This window comes from Eriocheir sinensis, chromosome 30 (genome assembly GCF_024679095.1).
Source record: "Eriocheir sinensis breed Jianghai 21 chromosome 30, ASM2467909v1, whole genome shotgun sequence".
Taxonomy (NCBI): Eukaryota; Metazoa; Arthropoda; class Malacostraca; order Decapoda; family Varunidae; genus Eriocheir; species Eriocheir sinensis.
In genome coordinates this window covers 2538308-2559925 of record NC_066538.1, presented here as the reverse complement: position 1 = coordinate 2559925, position 21618 = coordinate 2538308, and the positions used below count along the sequence as shown (strand labels likewise).

At 42.4% G+C, this 21618-nt stretch overlaps 1 protein-coding gene and 1 long non-coding RNA gene across 8 annotated transcripts in view; one reads left to right on the top strand and one right to left on the bottom strand.

Annotated features, from left to right (window-relative positions):
- LOC127005446 (organic solute transporter alpha-like protein) overlaps nt 1-21393 on the top strand; it is a 27606-nt gene extending 6213 nt beyond the window's left edge. Inside the window, exons 2-11 of one of the 5 annotated variants that reach the window (XM_050874332.1) lie at nt 4164-4623; nt 8142-8179; nt 9619-9720; nt 10539-10690; nt 11274-11347; nt 13822-13980; nt 15679-15790; nt 17397-17522; nt 19739-19868; nt 20666-21393. In XM_050874332.1, the coding sequence (XP_050730289.1) occupies nt 8152-8179; nt 9619-9720; nt 10539-10690; nt 11274-11347; nt 13822-13980; nt 15679-15790; nt 17397-17522; nt 19739-19868; nt 20666-21342 (1560 nt within the window). In that variant the 5' untranslated portion in view covers nt 4164-4623; nt 8142-8151 and the 3' untranslated portion in view covers nt 21343-21393. Of the gene's footprint in view, nt 1-4117; nt 4624-8141; nt 8180-9618; nt 9721-10538; nt 10691-11273; nt 11348-13821; nt 13981-15678; nt 15791-17396; nt 17523-19738; nt 19869-20665 lie in introns of all 5 variants that reach the window. The other 4 variants (XM_050874331.1, XM_050874335.1, XM_050874333.1 and 1 more) reach the window with 4 other exon arrangements.
- Nucleotides 1-21618, bottom strand: part of LOC127005450 (uncharacterized) — a 77746-nt gene that overhangs the window by 38835 nt on the left and 17293 nt on the right. For all 3 annotated transcript variants that reach the window (XR_007758550.1, XR_007758549.1, XR_007758548.1), the window contains one exon: nt 15664-15756. This is a non-coding gene — a long non-coding RNA (uncharacterized LOC127005450). The remainder of the gene's footprint in view (nt 1-15663; nt 15757-21618) is intronic.

Below are 21618 nucleotides of genomic sequence, written 5' to 3'. Positions count from 1 at the left end.
GGAGGGGAAAGAGATGGTGGTGGTGGTGGTGGAAGAAAAGAAAGGAGTAGTGACTGTAGTGGATGGATTGAGGACGATAAGGAAAACAAGAAGAAAAAAGAACAAAAAGAAAAAGAACAAGAATGAGAACACGAACAAAAAAGAACAAGAATAAAAACAAGAAAGAGAAAAAAAGGAGCAGGAAGAAGAAATACAACGACTACAAAAATAACAACAGGAACAAAAAGAACAAAAGGACAAAAAAAATGAGAAAAAGGGGAGTGGAGAAAAAAATAATAATAATAATGCAAAGGAAAAGATTTAGGAGAAGGCGGGAAAGGGGAGAGCTCTAAGAAAGGGAGGCAAAGGAGGGGAGAGGAGGTCAAATGAGGTCACAAGTTATACAAGAATACCGATACAGTGAGGAGGGGTAGAGAGGAGGGGGAGAGAGGGGGAGGAAGGTACACATACGTAAGAATAAACAGGTAGGTAGGGATAGGGAGGGGGGGGGGTGAAGGGGAGGGACAGAAGAGAGAGGAAGTATGGGAGACAGACAGGTAGGGATAGGGGAGGAAGGGAGGAAGGGAGGGACCCGTGTGTATATGTAAGAAACAGGTAGGTAGGTAGGGAGGGATGGGGGTGTAGATGAGGGAGAGGAGGAGATAAGAGAGGGATGGGGGTGTGAGGGAGGAAGGGGGAGAATGGGCAGGGGACACAGAGGTAGGGGATGGGGGTGTCAGGGAGGGAGGGACAGGTAAGCAATAAACTAAGAAGGTAAGAAATTAACAGGTGTGAGTAAGGGAGGGGGGTGGAAGGGAGGGACAGGAGGGACAGGTAACAGCATTTGTCAAGTAGGTGTGAAGCAGATGATTGCCTGGCCTGAGAACGCGCGGGTTATTGCTAAACACAACCTGAATGACGCCACGGCATACCACGAAGCGCAGCGACTGGGCTCCTTTATCACCGAGCAAAACAGCGGGTGCAAGTTCAGCATGACTGGGAGAAAAGTGAACATTACACCTGTCAAGGTAGGAAACAAGGCAATAGAGACCAATTTATGGTTAATTTTGCAAAGCTCGATTGGACTGTGGACCCTATTGGAGGCTTAGAGGTTTATGTTCAGAATGACTAAGAAAACTATAGCCTGTGTTAGAGGGTATGGAAAAGAGATTTTTTTTACGTCTTCGCCTGTAGCGCCGGCATTCTTTCTTCAGGGGCCTGGTGGTCGGCCCAAGCCCGTCTTGACGCCGGCAATTTTTATAGTGGCGCTATTTATGCTAGGCTCATGCTGCCCCCTGGAACTCATTCTTGATTCACTTGGACGGTTTCTTCTAGAGTCCGGGTTGATGGGTGGTCTTCAGGACAGCATGTGGGTAGTCTTAGGCCACTCGGCAGTGACTGAAAAATCCCAGGTGTAGCGGAAGGATTCGAAAAGACGTTGTCCATGGCTCGGTGAATGCAGGGCCCGCACGCTAACCACTCAGCCACCGCTTACCCAAGTTGAGAAATGGAAGTTGTTAGTTTAGAGTTAGTGGTATGAACTGAAAAAGAAAATTGTGTTAGAATAGGAAAAGAAGGTAATTGAAACTTGTTAGAGGTTAGTTTTTAGTTAGTGGTGTTTACTGAAGAAGAAAATTACAAGAAAACTTTAGTTTGTGTTAGAGTAAGGAAAAAAAAAAGATAATTGAGACCTGTTAGAGGATAGTTTTGGAGTTGTGGTTTTTACTGAAGAAGAAAATTACAAGAAAACTGTAGCTTGTTGCAGTAGAAACAGGAGATTGTTAGAAGGTAGTTTTGGAGTTAGCGGTATCTACTGAACAAGAAAATTACAAGAAAACTGCAGCTTGTTAGAGTAGAAACAGGAGGTTGATAGAAGGTAGTTTTGGAGTTAGTGGTATCTACTGAAGAAGAAAATTACAAGAAAACTGTTGCTTGTGTTAGAGTAGAAACAGGAGGTTGATAGAAGGTAGTTTTGGAGTTAGTGGTATCTACTGAAGAAGAAAATTACAAGAAAACTGTTGCTTGTGTTACAGTAGAAACAGGAGGTTGATAGAAGGTAGTTTTGGAGTTAGTGGTATCTACTGAAGAAGAAAATTACAAGAAAACTGTTGCTTGTGTTAAGAGTAGAGAAAGAAGGTAATTGAGAGGTGATGGAAGTTTGTTTTGGAGTTAGTGGTACCTATTGAAGAAGAAAATAATTACAAGAAATCTATAGCTAGGTAATTGAAAACTGTTAGTGATTAGATTAGGAGTTTGTAGAATATGTTGAAGAAGGAAATTGATGTTTGTTTGGTGAATTTTAACATAACTCCACGAAAATTTTCTTTATGTTGAGCAGTAAGGAAGCAAGGCAGATTAGACCTGTTCGAAGTTACTTTAGAAATTAAAGGAAGAATAGGGAGGAAGGACTGCATAAATGAGTGAAAGACTGACTGACTAACTAACTAACTGACTACCTGACTGACTACCTGACTGACTGGCTAACTGACTGGCAACCTGAATGACTAACTGACTTAATGATTACCTGCCTATCGGACTGACTGACTAACTGACTGACTGACTGACTGGCTAACTGACTGACTGACTGACCGGCTGATGGACTGTTTAATTGATTGACTGACTGACTGACTGACTGACTGACTTTTTGACTGTCTACCTGACTGACTGACCGACTGAATGAGTAAATAAATAAACGATCAGAGAAACACATAAATAAATTAATAACTTCAACACCGAGTCACATTACACAGCAGGAAAAAAATAACACAGATCAACGTAGCCCTCCTCCTCCTCCTCCTCCTCCTTTCACCAACTGTCTTCAATCCCTTACACTGTTCTGCAATGTTGATTTTCTTACATATTACTTCTTTGTGTTGCCTCTTCTTCCTTCCCTTCCTCTCCTCTCCTCTGCTTTCCACTCCTCTCCTCTTCTCTCCTCTCCTCTTCTCTTCTCTTCTTTTCTCTTCTCTTCTCTTCTCTCTTCTCCTCCTTGTACTCTGCTTCCTGTATCACCTACCTCTCCTATCGAGTTCCACCTTTCTTTTTTAAATGAGCGTCTTACCTCTCTTCCTCCTCCTCCTACTCCTCCTCCTCCTCCTCTTCCTCGTGAGTGCAGAAGGGCTTGTGGACCACTGAGAGGAGGAGGAAGAGGGCAACCTCCCTATATATACTAATCATTACGGCAATAAAAGGTGCGAGGATTTAGTGCATAGGTGGCAACAGGTAAGGTACGGTAAGGTGCACAGGTGGGAGTCATTAGAGGTCACTTTCCCCGGTGCGTCTAGACAAGATTCCCTCCGAGCATTACCACACCGCTCAGGATTTGTCCGTTTATTACTTTATTGTTCCGCTGATGGTTGTCTGGTTTTATTACGCGGGTTACGGCTCGATGTGATGCTGGATTTGAGGGTGAGGGGGGTGAGGGGGGTATGGGGGGTGGATTTGTGTCTCGGTGTGTTGTTATTTTTATGTCCACGATTAAATGATTTTATATTTTTGGGTAAATTTTTCGTCCCCTGAAACATTTATGGTTCTGTATCTGCGCACGCGTGTATGTGTAAGGCGCCACGGCCTGATCACAAGCTGGCCTCGTCCTCGCCAGCAAGTACCTTCCCGACAGGAGCAAGCTCATTCTAGTCGATCTCTGGGTACTGGCAGGACCTCCACACACCACACTCACCGTCTCCCTTGCACAACGGGGGACAGCAACCACTCCATGTCAGCGGAAAAATCCCGATCTGAGCGGGACTCGAACCCCCGCTTGCTAGGCCGCTAAGACTGGAAGCGCAGAGCTTTAACCACTAAACTATCGGAGCGGTATGTGTGTGTGTGTGTGTGTGTGTGTGTGTGTGTGTGTGTGTGTGTGTGAAGATAGGTAGGTAGGACAGTGAATGGGTCTCTCTCTCTCTCTCTCTCTCTCTCTCTCTCTCTCTCCTTTCAACTGTGTAAATAACACTAAGATATGTACACACACACACACACACACACACACACACACACACACACACACTTGCACCCTTTTCCTATATCTTCTCCCTATCTTTCTTACTCCAACACACACACACACACACACACACACACACACACGTCACCTAATCCCCAATACAGCTTTTATTACCTGTCACGTCTTCTTATAAAGGAAGGCACTCGTTGGGGCTTATCCAGTGCTTCGCTCACCCCCTCAGCCCCAACACCGAGGGGTCAAGAGGACAAGAAGACGAGGAAGAGGACAGGAAGGAAGAGGACAGAAAGAAGAGGAGGTCAAGAAGAAAGACAAACACGAGAATAGAAAACAATAGACAGCAAAAGAAGATCAGAAAGAAGGAAAACAGGAGACACAGGACAGAAAGAAGTTGAAGAAAGAGGAGTAGAGGAAGAAGGAAAATAAGGAAGAGGAAGACAGAAAGAGACGACAAGAAAGAAAACCGAAGGAAATCAAGAGAAAGAATTACAAGAAGAAGGAAAAAAAACACGAAAAGAAGACAATATAAAGGAAGACAGAAAGAAAGAAGATAAGAAACAGAACACAAACTAGGGAAGAGAAAAGGAGTAAGGAAGAAAGAAGGAAGACAAGGAAGACAAAGGAAGAAAAGGAAGAAGAGAAAAATTAGGAGGAAGAAGAGGAGAATAAGAAGAATAAGCAAAGTAAGTGGAAAGATAATGTTTGTTGATTTGCTTTGTTTAGTTTTGTTTTTGTTTTCTTCTTTTTCTTAAAGGGATATTCAATCATTTATTTGGTCATTTCTTCCCCACCACCATCACCACCATTACCATCACCACCACCACCACCATCACCACCATCATCACCACCACCATCATCACACAAACCTGACCCCCATTCTCACAGCTGACTGCAAAAGATGAAATATATAAAAGGGAGTCTGAAGAAAGTAAGATAAAAGAAGAAAAAGATTATAAAGACGAGATGATGTGACTAAGTGTGATGATAGTGACACATTTAAATCTTTTCTTTATTTTCTTTTTCTTTCTTTTCTTTTTTTTTGTGGTTTGTTTAAAATTCTGTACTTATCATTTTTTTCACACACTTAAAAGCCATTTGCCTGATTTCTTAAGACACACACACACACACACACACACACACACACACACACACACACACACACACACACACACACACACACACACACACACACACACACACACACACACACACACACACACACACACACACACACACACGCTTTTAAAACACACACAACATTGCAAACCTTGACATAATGTTGAAAAAAAAAAGAAATACAAACTCACGAACACACACACACACACACACACACACACACACACACACACACACACACACACACACACACACACACACACACACACACACACACACACACACACACACACAGCCAGTCACCCCCTCTGCTCAGACGGTCAACAATTGCGTAAGAGAAATATAAAGTACGAGTCACCAACTTAAAGAATCTTCTCAACCTTCTTAAAAGCCCTTCCCTTCATTTCTTTTCCTTATCTTTCCTTTCCATTCTTTCCTTCCTTCCTTCCTTCATTCATTCATTCATTCATTCATTCATTCATTCATTCATTCCCTTTTTTTTATTTCTTTATCTTTCTATCTTTTTTTCTATCTTCTTTCCCTTCTTCCTTTCCTTCTTCGTTTCTTCCTTTCCTTCCTTCCTCCCTTCATTCATTTATTCATTCATTCATTCCCTTCTTTCTTTCTTTTTTCTTTCTTTATCTTTCTATCTTTTTTTCTATCTTCTTTCCCTTCTTCCTTTCCTTCTTCGTTTCTTCCTTTCCTTCCTTCCTCCCTCCCTTCATTCATTCATTCATTCATTCATTCATTCCTTGCTTGCTTGCTCCCTTCCTTCCCTTCTTCATTCCTAACCTCTCCTCTGCTCTTAATTTATCCTCCTCTCTTCCTCCTCCTTCTCCTCCTCCTCCTCCTCCTCTTCAAAAACACAGTGCAATAAATTAATATAAAAAGGAAAGAATTTGAAGTTTTTTTGTTTTGTAATATTAATAAACTAAGGGATAAATGACTATAAATCACATCACTCGAAAACTAATGAAAGAGAACATGAAAAGAATATTACCGAAGAAAGAAAGAATTAACCAAAAAATAAAAACCTGCGATAAATTCATGAAACAAAGAGAAATAAATCAACATCTGTTTTGTTTTACATCATATTAACATTTCACGATACACCTCCCTCCCCCTTCCCTCCATCCCTCCTCTATCTTCCTTCCTCCCTTCACTCCACTCCTCCTTCCCTCCTTTCTCCATCTCCCTCTACACAATACACCCTTCCTACCTTCCTTTACCTCCATCTCTGCTTCCCTTCTTTCTCAATCTCCCTCTACATAAAACACATCCTTCCACTCTTCTCCATCCCTCCTTTCCTCCCTTCTCCATCTCCCTCCTTCCCTCTCTTCCCTCCATCCCTCCTTCAATCCCTTCTCTCCATACCTCCCTCCCTTCCTCCCTTCTCCCAACCCACCTCTCCCTCCTTCATTCCATCTCTCCATTCCTCCTCCCCTCCCTTCTCTATCCCTCCTTTCCTCCCTCCTCCATCTCCCTCTACACAACACACTTACCTCCCTCTCTCCCTCCCTCCCTTCCCTCCATCCCTCCTCCCTTCCCTCCCATTAGCAGACAGATCAAGACATATCCTGAGGAAGAGCAGAGTAAGCCAGTGATAATCAACAGGTATGAGGAAGATGATTACAGGTGATAAGAGGTGGTTTTGAGATAGAGTAAACAGAATGAGAGAAAACGGGGTGAGGGAGGAGATGACGATGTAAGGAAGGGGAGACCAAGGTAATTTGAATCATTGGTGACCTCTTCCTCCTCCTTCCTGTGTTTCTCTTTTCCTCTTCTTTACATAATTATCATTACTGGTAAAGATTGATATTATTAACGCTCCCAACCTAACCAGACCTCACCCAATCTGACCTGACCTAGCCTAACCTAACCCAATCTGACCTGACCTAGTCTAACCTAACCAAAGCTAGCCTAACCTAACCCAATCTGACCTGACCTAGCCTAACCTAACCCAAGCTGACCTAACCTAACCCAATCTGACCTGACCTAGCCTAACCTAACCCAAGCTGACCTAACCTAACCCAACCTGACCTGACCTAGCCTAACCTAACCCAAGCTGACCTAACCTATCCCAACCTGACCTGACCTAGCCTAACCTAACCCAAGCTGACCTAACCTCACCCAATCTGACCTGACCTAGCCTAACCTAACCCAAGCTGACCTAACCTAACCCAATCTGACCCAAACTAACCTAACTTAACTACCCTAGCCTATCTACGGGCTTCAGCGCCCCAGCCCACGCGAGTTTCCGCACACGTCACGGCTATTTCCGCGGTTGTTTTGATCTGTACATCTTTCCTATTGATTTCCGGGAGGTTTGAAGGTTAGCAGAATACATATATGACGAGAGAAGAGCAGGTGACCACGCAGGAGACGAGATGTGGGGGCGTCAATAATACCAGTCCTTACATCATTATTTTCCTCGTGCTGTTCCTGTTAAATTCATATCGTTATTATGCTGTTGTTATGTTTTGCTGTTCGTATTTCTTTCATCTTTATTACATTATTTCATTCATGCTGAAATCTTGATTAATTTTCACGTCCTGGTTCTGTTCTTGACATACATAATTATATATGATTGATATACATAATTGATATAACTGTTCTTTTTTATATGTAAGCGAGAATTTCTGCACAGCCTTTATATTTTTGTTTCATTTTATTTTTTCCATTCATTTTTCTTTTTATTTTATTTCGTCGGTGTTAACAAAATATAAATGATCAAAGTTACACTATATAATCTCTCTCTCTCTCTCTCTCTCTCTCTCTCTCTCTCTCTCACGACCCCATCACTGTGTCTTTTCTCAGCGCTGTTCTTCTCTGTTCATTTTTTTATAATCTCTCTCTTTCCACACGAGCTCATCCATATCTTTCCCTCCCACCTCTTTCTATTTCTCTTATATTCCCTCTTTTATTCACGCCTACACATGCACAGTATTTATTTCCTCATCGCCCACTCACGAACACACACACACACACACACACACACACACACACACACACACACACACACACACACACACCCCTCTTTCGTTTGTTTATTCTCTCTCTCTCATAATCTCTCTCTTTTCCGCAGGTAACAGTTCATGATGGAGGAAGTTTGGAGCACTGAAGGTGGGTGAGAGAGAGAGAGAGAGAGAGAGAGAGAGAGAGAGAGAGAGAGAGAGAGAGAGAGAGAGAGAGAGAGGTCAACCAGTCCATTCTGCAATGTCATGAATGAGAGAGAGAGAGAGAGAGAGAGAGAGAGAGAGAGAGAGAGAGAGAGAGAGAGAGAGAGAGAGAGAGAGAGAACTGCATAACCGGCTAACTCTACACAAAATCCTAAATACACACAAACAGAAAAAAAATAAAAGGAAAAAAGAAAAAAAAAAGAAAAAAATGCCCCAAAAAACACACAAACATGATTCATTAGTTTGTTCTCGTGTGTGTGTGTGTGTGTGTGTGTGTGTGTGTGTGTGTGTGTGTGTTTACCTGCTCGTGACTCACCTGATTTTCCGTTTAATTAGACGTGACAAGGCCAGGTGGGTTGTTCTTTTCAAGCTCGTATGATTTTTTTTCCTTCTTTTTTATTTCCTTTTTTTTTTTCCTTATTGACTAGTTGGCCTCGTTTTGTTCCTTGCTTATGTCTTCCTTTTTTGTTTACTTCTTTGTTTCTTTCTTTTATTCATTGCATATCTTCATTTTTTTTTCTTATCTTTCTCTCTATGTCTTTTTGTTCATTTCTCTATGTCGTTATTTTATTTAAAGCCTATCTTCATTTTTTTCTTTTTCTCTGTCTTTTTGTTCATTTCTCTATCTCGTTCTTTAATTCAGAGCCTATCTTCATTTTTTTTTATCTTTCTCTCTTTGTCTTTTTGTTCATTTCTCTATTTCGTTCTCTTACAAGCTGCCAATCTTCTTCATTTTTTTTCTTTCTCTCTCTCTCTATGTCTTTTTTCGTTCTTTTCTCTGTTTCGTTCTTTTATACTCAGCCTATCTTCTTCCATCTTTTTTTTATCTTTCTTTCTATGTCTCTTTTCCCTTCTATGTCAAGTTTTCCTTTCTATAATATTCGTTTTGCTTTCCTCTCCATATATATTATTTTATATTTATCTATCAGTTAGGCCTAAGCTATCTATCCCTTTTATATATCTAACTTTTCAAGACGAATATATCTCTCTATCTCTTTGTAGCTTTTTATCTATCTATACATATCTGTCTATCTATCTTTCTATCTATTTATCTAAGTTTTTATACTAATTCATTTGGAGGAAGTATGTATCTTTTACCACTATCAATCTCCACATTTACATATCTACCAATTTATCAATCTATCTGTCTATTTATCTATCAATGTTTTATAATGCTGATTCATTCTGCGGTACGTATCTATCTATTTTGCCATTATATCTATCTATATCATTTTTATCTACCATTGTATTAAATCACTATACTTATCAATCTATCTATCTGTCTATCTACCTATCTACTTACTTCCCTACCTACCTTCTTCCCTATCAGCCTATCTATCTACTTATCTATCTATCTATCTATCTATATATCTATATATCCAGGGATGGACGCAAATATGACGGAGATCGATGGAGGCGACAACAGCAGTGACGTCATTCGCTGTGAGGATAACTACATCCCCACCGTGGCCGAGTACAGCAAAGGTAAGGACGGAAGGAAGGAAGGAAAAAGGAAGAAAGGTTAAAAAGGAAGGAAGGGAAGAACAGCGTCATGTCAGACCGTTCCTCCGCGCGACCTACTAACTAAAAATTTAAGTGATCGTAATATGGTGAAGGAGAGGCTGCGTCAATTCTTTCTTTAGTTTACGGTGAAATATGAGGCTGCATTCCCGTTTTCTATAGCTTGTATTTTGTCTGCATTCCCATTTTCATAAGTTTAGGTTGCCATGAGTTTGCATTCCCATTTTCTTTAGTTTATGCTGCAATGAGTGGATGGGTTCCGTCTTTTCTTTTGTTAACGTTGCAATTAAAAGGCTGCATCCCGTTTTCTTTAATCTAGGTAATGATAGGATGCGTTTTCTTTATAGGCTTTCGCTCCTAAGGGTAAACAGTAGAGTTTGAAGAACACACTGTCGCTGCGCGTGGCAAGTGCCCATATCTGTCTCGCTGTCCCTTGAGCCTGTGGTGGGGAAGGACCCATCACCCGGGACACAGGACCAGTGCAACATTCGGGTTACATGTTTACCTTCCCAGGTTTCTCCAGGTAGCCCATTTATCGACCTGCCTAAATGGAAAGATGAACAGCTGAGTGGAATCTGCACCGAAACCTGCCCAATTGACGGGATTCGAACCCAGAACCGCGGATTCGTAGTTAGTCACGTTAACCACTTCACCACGGAGGCGTGTCTCTATTAACGTCTAGCTAATTATCTGTCTATCTATTTACATCAACCAAATTATGTCTATTTGTCTACCTATGACTATCTATTCATGTCTAACTATTTATCTATCTCCCTCCCTAGCCATGGGGGCGTACCAGACAGCCTTGCTAGCGGTGGGCGGCTGTACCACCGTCCTGCTCTACGGGAGTTTAGCAAGGCAGGTGCACCACATACTGAGGCACGTGGACAAACGCTTCAGAGGCCACGTTCTCTGGCTCACCTCCGTCTGCCCCGTGAGTCACCCCTGTACTGAGCTGCGTTTTCTGTGGCTGTTTTGTGGCCATGATCTTGTTTTGCCGGGCGAGGGTGTGGTTGTGTGTGTGTGTGTGTGTGTGTGTGTGTGTGTTAATCACCATGGCCCAATCACGTGCAGGACTAGCAACCGTTCTATAATTGACATGTTTTTTCCTCTAGTCGAAATCTACTTTATTTGAGACATTAGTTTAACATATTTCTTCCGTTTCTTTTTTCTTTTTTTTTCTTTAATAACTTCCCCAGTTCTTGCCCTTGATAAGCACAACCGTGTGTTACTGTCAAGTCACTTCCTCAGTTACTGTACTTCTTTCTTCATTTGCTTTATTTCCTCATTCATCTACTTCCTTTACATAATGTGCTGCTTCCTTTCATTATCTTCATTTTTCATCTTTATCTAATTTTTACTTGATTTCTATTTCTATTACTTGTTTTTTATCACGTTTTCTTCATTGTACTTCTTTTATCTATTTTATTTCCTCATCGCCTCCCTTCACACCTTTCTTCCTCTATCAAGTATTATCTTTCCTTCCCTTTCTCACACCTTCCTCCCCCCCACAACAGTTCATGACCCTGATGAGCGTGATCTCCGTCATCGTCCCACGCGCTGACACCGCCTGCACCGCCTTCAAAGTCACGTAAGTCAAAAAACACAACGTACCACAGTTTAAGGATCGTATTCTTAAGCCCTTCAGCACACCAAGCACACACATTTGACAAGGCTTTCGTAGGAGTTTTGGGCATTTCCAGGAGTAGTCTCATGGCCCTGGGTGGTAGTTTGGCAAAGTTTCTGCAGCATGAACGTAAAGAAACGCTCGTGGGAAGGCGTTTAGCATATTTGACAAGGCTTTCGTAGGAGGTTGGGGCATTTCCAGGAGTAGCTTCATGGCCCAGGTGATAGTTCGATAAAGTTTCTGCAGCATGAACGTAAAGAAACGCTCGTGGGAAGGCGTTTAGCATATTTGACAAGGCTTTCGTAGGAGGTTGGGGCATTTCCAGGAGTAGCTTCATGGCCCTGGTGATAGTTCGATAAAGTTTCTGCACCGTGAACGTAAAGAAACGCTCGTGGGAAGGCGTTTAGCATATTTGACAAGGCTTTCGTAGGAGGTTTGGGCATTTCCAGGAGTAGTTTCATGGCCCTGGGTGATAGTTTGGCAAAGTTTCTGCACCGTGAACGTAAAGAAACGCTCGTGGGAAGGCGTTTAGCATATTTGACAAGGCTTTCGTAGGAGGTTGGGGCATTTCCAGGAGTAGCTTCATGGCCCTGGTGATAGTTCGATAAAGTTTCTGCACCATGAAAGTATAGAAACGCTCGTGCACATGGGAAGGCGTTAATCCTATTTGACAAGGCTTTCGTAGGGGTTTTGGGCATTTCCAGGAGTAGTCTCATGGCCCTGGGTGATAGTTCGATAAACTTTCTGCACCATGAACGTAGATAAACGCTCACGAGGACGCGTTTGACCTCTTTTTTGACCTTTAGAAATGATTAAAGTAGAAGGAGGCGCCTAAGAACACCGACCTAAAATTATACTACATGGAACATTCTTTTTACCCCTTCATACAACCTAAATTTTTCTTACGTTCGGTCTATAGCTGGTGGTCGGCCCTATCCCGTAATGGCGCAGGGAAATGTTTAGAGTGGCGCCATCTTGCTTGGCTCATGTTGTCCCCCTTTCCCCTCACCCCCCCACCCCCAGAGCCCAACTTTGATCCTATTTAGAGTGATATGCAAAGTCACGTCTCCGTACGACCTACACACCACGTCAAGTGTAAGTCAAGCTACCTGTTCCTTCCTCCTTTCCTTGCCCATTCTTCTACTTCTCTTTTCTCATGTCCCTTCATTTATCCCTCCCTTCTTTCCTCCTCCCTTCTCTCCCTATATCCCACACCCTCTTTCCCTTGCTCCCTCTCCTCCCCCCTCCTCCTCCTCCCCTTCAATGAGGTAACTGGCGAAAAGGGACGGAAATAAAGTCATGCTACGCACAAGTTTCTTTTTACGAGTGAGAATAATTACGGATATTTATAGTTTCCCCTTCACGGCGCTGCGGGTTGCCTCTCTCTACTCCTCCCACTTGATACGAGTTGTGTGTGTGTGTATGTGTGTGTGTGTGTGTGTGTGTGTGTGTGTGTGTGTGTGTGTGTGTGTGTGTGTAGCATTTTAGCAGCGTCAAGACACATATTAGTATTTACAAGTAGAGTTTGGCTTTAATTATTGTTTTTATGATTTGTTTTTGTAGTTTTGATCATCATTAGGTTGCTGTGAAACTATTATTACTACTAAGCAACCATTTTTCTGGTGGTCAACAAATTATCTATCTATCTATCTATCTGTCTGTAAGAATTATGTAGGTGTGTAAGTATGTTAGTATGTGTGTGTGTGTGTGTGTGTGTGTGTGTGTGTGTGTGTGTGTGTACGTGTTTAGCTGTGTGTAGGGAGGGACAGAGGGGAGGGAGGAGGGGGGAAGATGAAAGGGGAAGATGAAGGTAAATATGGTATACACTTCGCATTCTTTAAATATAGAAAAAAATAATAGTATAGACGATTAGATTTGAATTTTAGGGGCGAATTTAGTGTTGTATTCGAGGTAATGTGTATTAATGTTTGTTTGTTAGTTAGTCTCTCTCTCTCTCTCTCTCTCTCTCTCTCTCTCTCTCTCTCTCTCTCTCTCTCTCTCTCTCTCGTAACAATGGCGGATTAATGAGGTGTTTTTACCTGCCCATCACAGCGTTACGTCACTTCCGTCCATAGAGAGGAAAGGTTATGAGTAAACCACCCATAACACTCTCTCTCTCTCTCTCTCTCTCTTCTTACTCCTACCCTCCTATTTTCACCTGTATTTCTCCCTAACACCTTTAATTAATCTCTTTCACACCTGTTCTAATACATATGTACACTCACACACACCTGCCCTTACCTATTACACACCTACACACCTGCTTAATCCCTACACACATACCTATCCTTCCCTCACACATCTTCACCCAACCACACACAAACACACACACACCTGTACACCAACACACCTTGCTATCCCTCCCCTACACACACATGCTCTCCCTTACACCTTAATGACCCCCCTATCACACACCTGTCTCCCCCCCACACCTGAAGCTACCTGGCCCTGTGCTTGAGTCACTTCATGGACCTGACCACGGCGATGTTCGGGAATGAGAAGATAATGCTGGAGAAGCTGAAGGACCAGAAATTCAACCTTCACGTGGGTCCTGCTTGCTACTGCTGCTTCTGCCTGCCCTCCCCGCTGGTGACGAGGTGAGGAGGAAGAGGAGAGGGGTGAAGGATGGGAGGATGGATGGGAAAGGGAGGAAGGAAGGATAGGAAGAAAGACTTAATCTAACTAACTTAACTAGCCTAACCTAACCTTATTTAACCTAACCAAGCAAATCCTAACCTACCTATCTTCATCTAACCTAACTTAACCTAATCTAATCTAACCTCCTAACCTAATCTAACCTAACTTAACCTAATCTAATCTAACCTCCTAACCTAATCTAACCTACCCTAACCTCATATAAATTAACTTAACCTAACATAACTTCATCTAATCTAACTTTACCTAATCTAACTAATGACCTAACCTAACAGAAGCTAACAAAAACATTCACCCCATCGCGTCACATTCATCATCTTCACATTCCCACATTAATAGCACGCTCACCTTCACCCCGCCACCTTTAATCTTCCCAGCTTCCCATCACCTTCACCTTCACCTCCCCGTCACCCTCCCTAACCCTCCCATTTCCATACCTTAACGTTGAAAAGGAAGGGACGAAAGGATTGGGAAAGGGTGGGAGGAAGGATGGGAAAGGAGAGGAGGAAAGGTAGGATGAAAGGAGGGAGGGAGAAAGGATGAGAAAGGGAGAGCAAGGTAGTAGAGGTAGGATAAAGGGAGAGGAAGGGAAAGATTGAAGGAGGGAAAGACCTGACCTAACCTAACTTAACCTAACCTATAATCTGACTAATTAACCTAACCTACCCTGACCTCATCTAACCTAACCCTAACCTAACCTAACCTAATCTACCCTAACCTACCCTAACCTAACTTAACCTAACCTAATCTAACTAACTAACTTAACTTAACCTCATCTAAGCTAACCTAATCTAACTAACCCACCTAACTTAACCTAATATAACCTACCCTGAGCTCATCTAACCTAACTTAACAACATGATCTAATTTAACTAATGACCTAACCTAACAATCTAACAAAAACAAACACCCCATCACATCACATTCATCATCTTCACATTCCCACATTAATAACACGCTCACCTTCACCCCCGCCACCTTTAATCTTCCCAGCTTCCCATCACCTTCACCTTCACCTCCCCGTCACCTTCCCTAACCCTCCTACTTCTTACTTTATCAAAACACCTTACCTTGATAATTTTCCCCTTTCCCACATTCATCTCAGTTAGTCTCCTCATCTTCTTACCTTTAATTAGCTCATCTCACCTAGCCACTTCATCTTCGCGTTTTATGTCTATCCATTACCCTCATTCACTGTTCTTTGCTCTCATATTCACTTTATCATTCTTTACCCTTATCATCATCTTATCACTTTCACATCACGTAGCATCTCGCCAAAGCATCTTCACTCATTAGCAACTTGTTCTCATCTTCACTTATTAATAATAGTTTCTCATCTTCACGTATTAATAACTCTTCCTCATCTTCACTTATCAGTAACTCTCTCTCACCTTCCTAATTATCACACCTTCTTACACCTGTACACGCACATGATCCCCTTAATACCAGATCAAATTCCACCTTTACTTCTCATGAACCTCCATCACTTCCTTAACATCACAATACCACATAACATCAATCCCAAAACCACTTAATAAATACCACACCTAAAAACCACACACACCTTCGCCTCCCCACTTTCCCTCTCACTCTCCCTGCACCTGTGCATAATCAACTTTTGCTTACCTTCGCCACCTGTAGGGACAAGCTGCGGTGGGTGAGATGGTTGCTCTGGCAGATGCCCTACACCCAGGCCGTCTCCTTCATGGTGCAAATCATCTGGTCCACGGCCGTCAGCGACACACAGGGCAGGGTAAGAGGGTTGGGTTAGTGCTGGTGAGGGTGAGGGAGCGAGGGGGTAGGAGAGGAGGAGGAGGTGGACGGAAGGTGATGGAAGAAAGAGATGGTTGTTGAGGAGAAAAAGAGAAGGGGTTAGAATAAGAGAAAGGGAGATAAAGGATGAAGAGTAAAGAGAGTGGAGAGAGGAAGAAAAGGTGGGTTGTTTTTTGTGGAAGAAGAGGAGGAGGAAGATATGATATGATATAAGGAAGAGGAAAAGAGAGAGGGTTAAAATAAAAGAAGGGGATAAAGGAGACGAGAAAAGAGAGGTGGAAAAAAAAGGTGGGTTGTTTTTTGTGGAAGAAGAGGAGGGGGAAGGTTAAAAGGTGGTTATGAGGAAAAAGAAGGCAAATACGGTGCTGGAGGAGGAAAAGCAGAAACAGGTAGAGGAAAAAACAACAACAGGATGAGGAGGAAGAAAATATATTGAGAGGAAGAAAGAAACGGAGAAAATTGGAGAAAAAAAAGAGGAAGGAAGGAAGGAAGAGGAAAAGGAGATTAAAGATGAAAAAAAAAGAATAGTCACTCAGAGAAATGAAAAAAGGATGAAGAGATAGATAATAAAAAGGGAAAGAAAAATTGGAAGAACAAGAAAAAAATGTGAAATGAGAGAAAGGAAGGAACAAAGGAAGGAAGGAAGGAATAACAAGGAGGGAAAAAAACGAAATAAAATGAATGGGAGAATGAAAAAAAATCCAACCAATAACAAAAATAAATAAATAAATGAATAAGATTGAAAAAAAAGTCTAGTCTAACAAATACAACAATTTACCTCTCTCTCTCTCTCTCTCTCTCTCTCTCTCTCTCTCTCTCTCTCTCTCTCTCTCTCTCTCTCTCCTTGACCTCTGATATTTGACCTTGATCTGTTGACCTTCTCTCTCGAACCGCCTTTAGCAATAACGGAAAGATTTGCGGGAACATAATGTGTGTGTGTGTGTGTGTGTGTGTGTGTGTGTGTGTGTGTGTGTGTGTGTGTGTGTGTGTGTGTGTGTGTGTGTGTGTGTGTGTGTGTGTGTGTATGTTGATATTATTTTTTTTTTATTTTTAGAGAGAGAGAGAGAGAGAGAGAGAGAGAGAGAGAGAGAAGAGAGCAATTTCCTCTTCACAGGTAATAAAACTCAACCAGACCCAGTTTATCATTCTGAAACATCTCTTTTTATTCTCTCTCTCTCTCTCTCTCTCTCTCTCTCTCTCTCTCTCTCTCTCTATCCACCTATCTATCTATCAATCTATCTATTTATCAATCTATCACCTCTTCTTTCATCACCTTCCCTCCTCCTCCTCCTCCTCTCCTATACCCCTTCCCTTTCCCTCTTTTTATCCCCTTTCTTCTCTCCCTTTATTCTAATCCTCACTCATTTTCTCCTCTACGACCATCACTTTCTCTTCTCCTTCGACACCTCTTCTGTATAATGAACGTAAAAGGAGACCCAGGAGAACGCGATTAATCTCCTTCTTGGCATTAGGAGATAGTTGATGTGAGAGGTGGAGTCGTCTGAGTCTATCGCCCTAACCCCTTCTCCTCCCATATGCCAAAACCCTGATCCTTATAAATCACGCGCTCTCTCCCTCCCTCGCAGCAAGACCCAAACTTCAACATGCTGTGGCTCATCTCTCTCAGCTTCGTGACCATCGTGGCGGGAATCTACGGCCTACAGATCATCACCGCCCTCTGCCTGGACCACCTCAAGGACTACGGCTACCAGGTGAGGACAGGTGAAGGAGGTTGATGTAAGGGGAAGTGAAAGGGGGATTATGATTCTTTTACACCTAGAGAAATACGAATACAAGGTAAGTTCAGATTTTTTTTTTTTTTTACAGCAAAGGAGACAGATCGAGGGCTTAAAAAAAATAATGAAAAAAAAGCCCGCAAGTTACTGACCCTAAAAAGACTGGAGAGGAGTGGCCGAAAGAGAAGTCAATTTCGGGAGGTGTCCTGATACCCTCCTCTCGAAAGAGTTCAAGTCGTAGGCAGGAGGAAATACAGATGAAGGAAGATGAAAAGGTTTATAGAGTCTAAGGGGATTATGTTATGTTTTTTTCATCACAACGGAAGCAAAAATAAGGGAAAATGAGAGAAAGGGGACTATGATTCTTTTACACCTAGAGAATAACGAATACAAGGTAAGGTCAGAAGTAAAGTTTTATAGAGTCTAAGGGGGTTATGTTATGTTCCTTGCATCACAACGGAAGCAATAATATGGAAAAATAATGGTAGCTTTTTTAATCATAAATTTGGTGATTTCTCGAGATTATGGTAAACGATATTGAATTACTACTCCTGCTCTCCTTTGCTGTTGTTGTTTTTCTTTCTCAATTTCTTTTTATAGTCTGCCCTTGAGCTGTATCTTGAAACAAAAAAAAAGAAGCTAAAAGAAAATGGAACGCACTCTTCACATTGACCTCCCCACAATATAAATCAATAGGCCTTTACGTCACTTTTAACCTTAACTAGCTAACATTCATCTCATTCTTTCTTACGTTCAGTGTCTGAGTTAACTAGCACCCACATCTCGTTTTCTTTCATTTACCTAACCTAATGAAAAACACCCACTTATTTATGTTTTGCGTCACTGTGGTTTAACTCTCTCTCTCTCTCTCTCTCTCTCTCTCTCTCTCTCTCTCTCTCTCTCTCTCTCTCTCTCTCTCTCTCTCTCCAATCTTTATACCTCTAGCTTCTCCTTCCCCTCTCCTTCCCTATCCCTTTCTTTTTCTTATCCCCTTTTTTTTCTTTTCCTCTCTTCCTCTCCTTTCATTTTATTCATCTCCTTTTCCTCTCTGATTCTCATTCGTTTCCTTAAGTGTACGCCCCAAACATACCTTTCCCTAATCTCTCTCTCTCTCTCTCTCTCTCTCTCTTACGTCATACTGGCTAAACTAACACCAATCTTCTGTTTTACTTGTTGTCAAGAATTGCAAACCTGAGATAAATAAAAAGAACTAAGTAAACTATAGTCCTTTAAATTCTTTGGGAAACGGAGGAAGGACGAGTGAGTACGTGCGGACGTGATACAGGCTGGATGTGAACTGGCCTGAACTGACGCTAAGGCCGAGTCTTAGTGAGAGACCACGAGAGGCAGAATGCTGATATCACAGAATCGACGTTACCTGTAGCAACAAAGTAACACTACACACACGTCACACTATTGCGTCACTGTGGATTGCCTAACACCCGTCTCTCTCTTTTTCGTTTTTCGTTCAAGGGCTAATGTGACGGAGATGAACACTGAGGCCACGCGGATCTTTAAATATATACCACCTCTAACTTCACCTATACCTAACACCTTCATCTTTTTCCTTTCTCTTATCATATTATTCATTCAGAGGCAATGTGACGGAGATGAACACTAAGGCGACGCGCAGCTTTTTTTTTTCTCTTTACAGCTAAGGAAGCAGTTCAAGGGCTTAAAAAACAATAATGAAAAAAAAAGCCCGCTACTTAGCTTAGAGAACGCCCACTGACTAAACGCTCTCCTCACACTTTTCTTTTTCTTTTATTTCATTTTTCGTCAAAGGGACAATGATTGATTTCTTTGATTTCCATAGAACGAGAAAGTGGAGACGAGGGAATGGGGGTATTAGTAACCAGCATTTTCTAATCACCTGGATAAACAGTTTCCAGGCTCCTAAAGAATATGTATCCAAATCTACTTTTTTTTTTACAACAAAGGAGACGGCTCAAGGGCAACAAAAAGGGTATAGAAAAAAAAAAGACCGCTACTCACCGCTCCCACAACAGACGAAAGTAAAGAGTGTCCAAAAGAGAGGTCAATTTCTCTTTCTTTTCCCTATTTTACGTTCAAGAGCTAAAGTGAAGGAGAGTAGCACTGAGGCCACGAGTAGCTATAAAATATGCACCCCCCCCCTACACACACCCTAACATTACCTATACTTTTCTTTTCTCCTTTCTTCGCCTCCACAGAGAAAAGCGTTCGCCATCAAGATCCTGATATTGGCCTCGCAACTTCAGAGCTTCACGCTGGACATTCTCTCCCTGTTCAAGATATACCCCTGCATGGGTCCTTACATCTCCCCTCGCGTCTTCAAGCAGAGTAAGTAGTAGTAGTAGTAGTAGTAGTAGGAGGAGGAGGAGGAGGAGGTGCAGGCAAGGAGAGAGGGAGCAGTAGGGAGAGTCATGGATGTGAGGGGAAAGTTAAGTAAGGTTAAGTAAGGATGGAAAGGTACAAAGGAAAGATACAGAGGAAGGGAGGGAGGGAAGGAAGGGAGGGAGAGCGTATAAGAGGGAGGAAGATAGAGACATAAATTATGCACTTCGGAATTGTTTAAAACTTTCTTTCTCTCTTATTTCGAAGCATGGGAAAGGAAAACAGATAAATAAGCACTTAGGAAACGTTCTAACTCCCTATCTTACTTCTTTCCATCTCTCTCAAAAGTATAAAAAAAGTATTAGTCTAAGGAAGTACTTTAATCCTCTACCTTTCTTCTTTCAAACTCTCAGGAAGGATTAAAAAAAGTATAAATAGAATCATATGCTATTAGAAAACAACTTAACTCTCTACCATCCTTCTTTTTACCTCTCAAGAATCATCGGTGAGAATTGTAGACTAAAGGGCCTATTATACTGGGCAAATTTTCCGTGGATCTTCAGTCAAACCACGATTTCCGCTAGCGTGGCTATCATTTGTTTCTTGTTATTGCTGCTGCTGATGGTGAGTAATACCGTCGTCAGTCGGTGGAATCTACCGTAGCTTTGGAAGATCGTGGACACGTCAGAAAACCACGGAAATATGAGAACCACGCCAGCGGAAATCGTGGTTTGACGGAAAATTTGCCCAGTGTAATAGCCCCTTTAGAAAACGATTTAATTTTCTCCCTTCCTCCTTTCCAGCTCTCGAGAACATGCTGTACCTGCCTGAAATGCTCGTAATTGGACTTCTCACCTGGCGGATCTACATGACGTTAGAGCTTGAGTCCCAGGGCACCAAGGACCAGGGAGCACTTCCAACCACCGACCCCTCACACCCCCGATCCTCCTTCGCCTCCGTGGATAAAGGATCGAGCCCTCATAAGATGCAGTCCCTTGATGTACCCTCCCACCCTCGATCCTTTTCCTCCTCCTCCTCCCCCCGGTACTCGGTTGATAAAGGATCGGATTCTACTGATAAGGGATTGAATGCCGCTTATAACAGTAGGATTCGATTCCCTCATGGTGACAGTTCGTCTGTTTCTAATGCATATTCTCCTCGACCTTATTCCTCCTCCCTCCAGCTGCCTCATGATTCTTCTTCTCTCCATCCCTCCAGCTTTTCCTCCACTCCTCCTCCTCGTCCTCCTCGCTCTCTTCGCCCCTCCTCCTCCACCTCCGTCCCTTCCCATTCTTCCACTTCTCCAGATTCTTCGCATGATTCTAAAAACCTTCGCGTTTCTCCTGATTCCTGTTTGTACTCTGCTTCCCCTACCACCTCATCCTCCCTTCCTCCTTACTCTCCCTCCGGTGACGAGAAGGAGGGAGAGGAAAGAGTGGACTTGGAGGCGGGAAGGAGAGAGGGAAGGTATGAGAGGTGAGGTGGAGGAGGAGGAGCTTAGGGAGTGAAGAAAAGGAGTAACTATGAAAAATATAAATAAATAGGGGAAAGAAGAGAATAAATGACAAATACAATGAGAATGAAAGGATGGGAAGAGGAGAAGGAGGAGGAGGTCAGGCAGTGAAGAAAAGGAGAACTATTAAAAGATAAATAAGGGAAATAAGAGAATGGGTGAGAAAAAGACTAACTAACTAACACAAGGACACAATTTTAACATAAACAAACGCATGAATCCTATCACAAAGTGTCCTGTTTG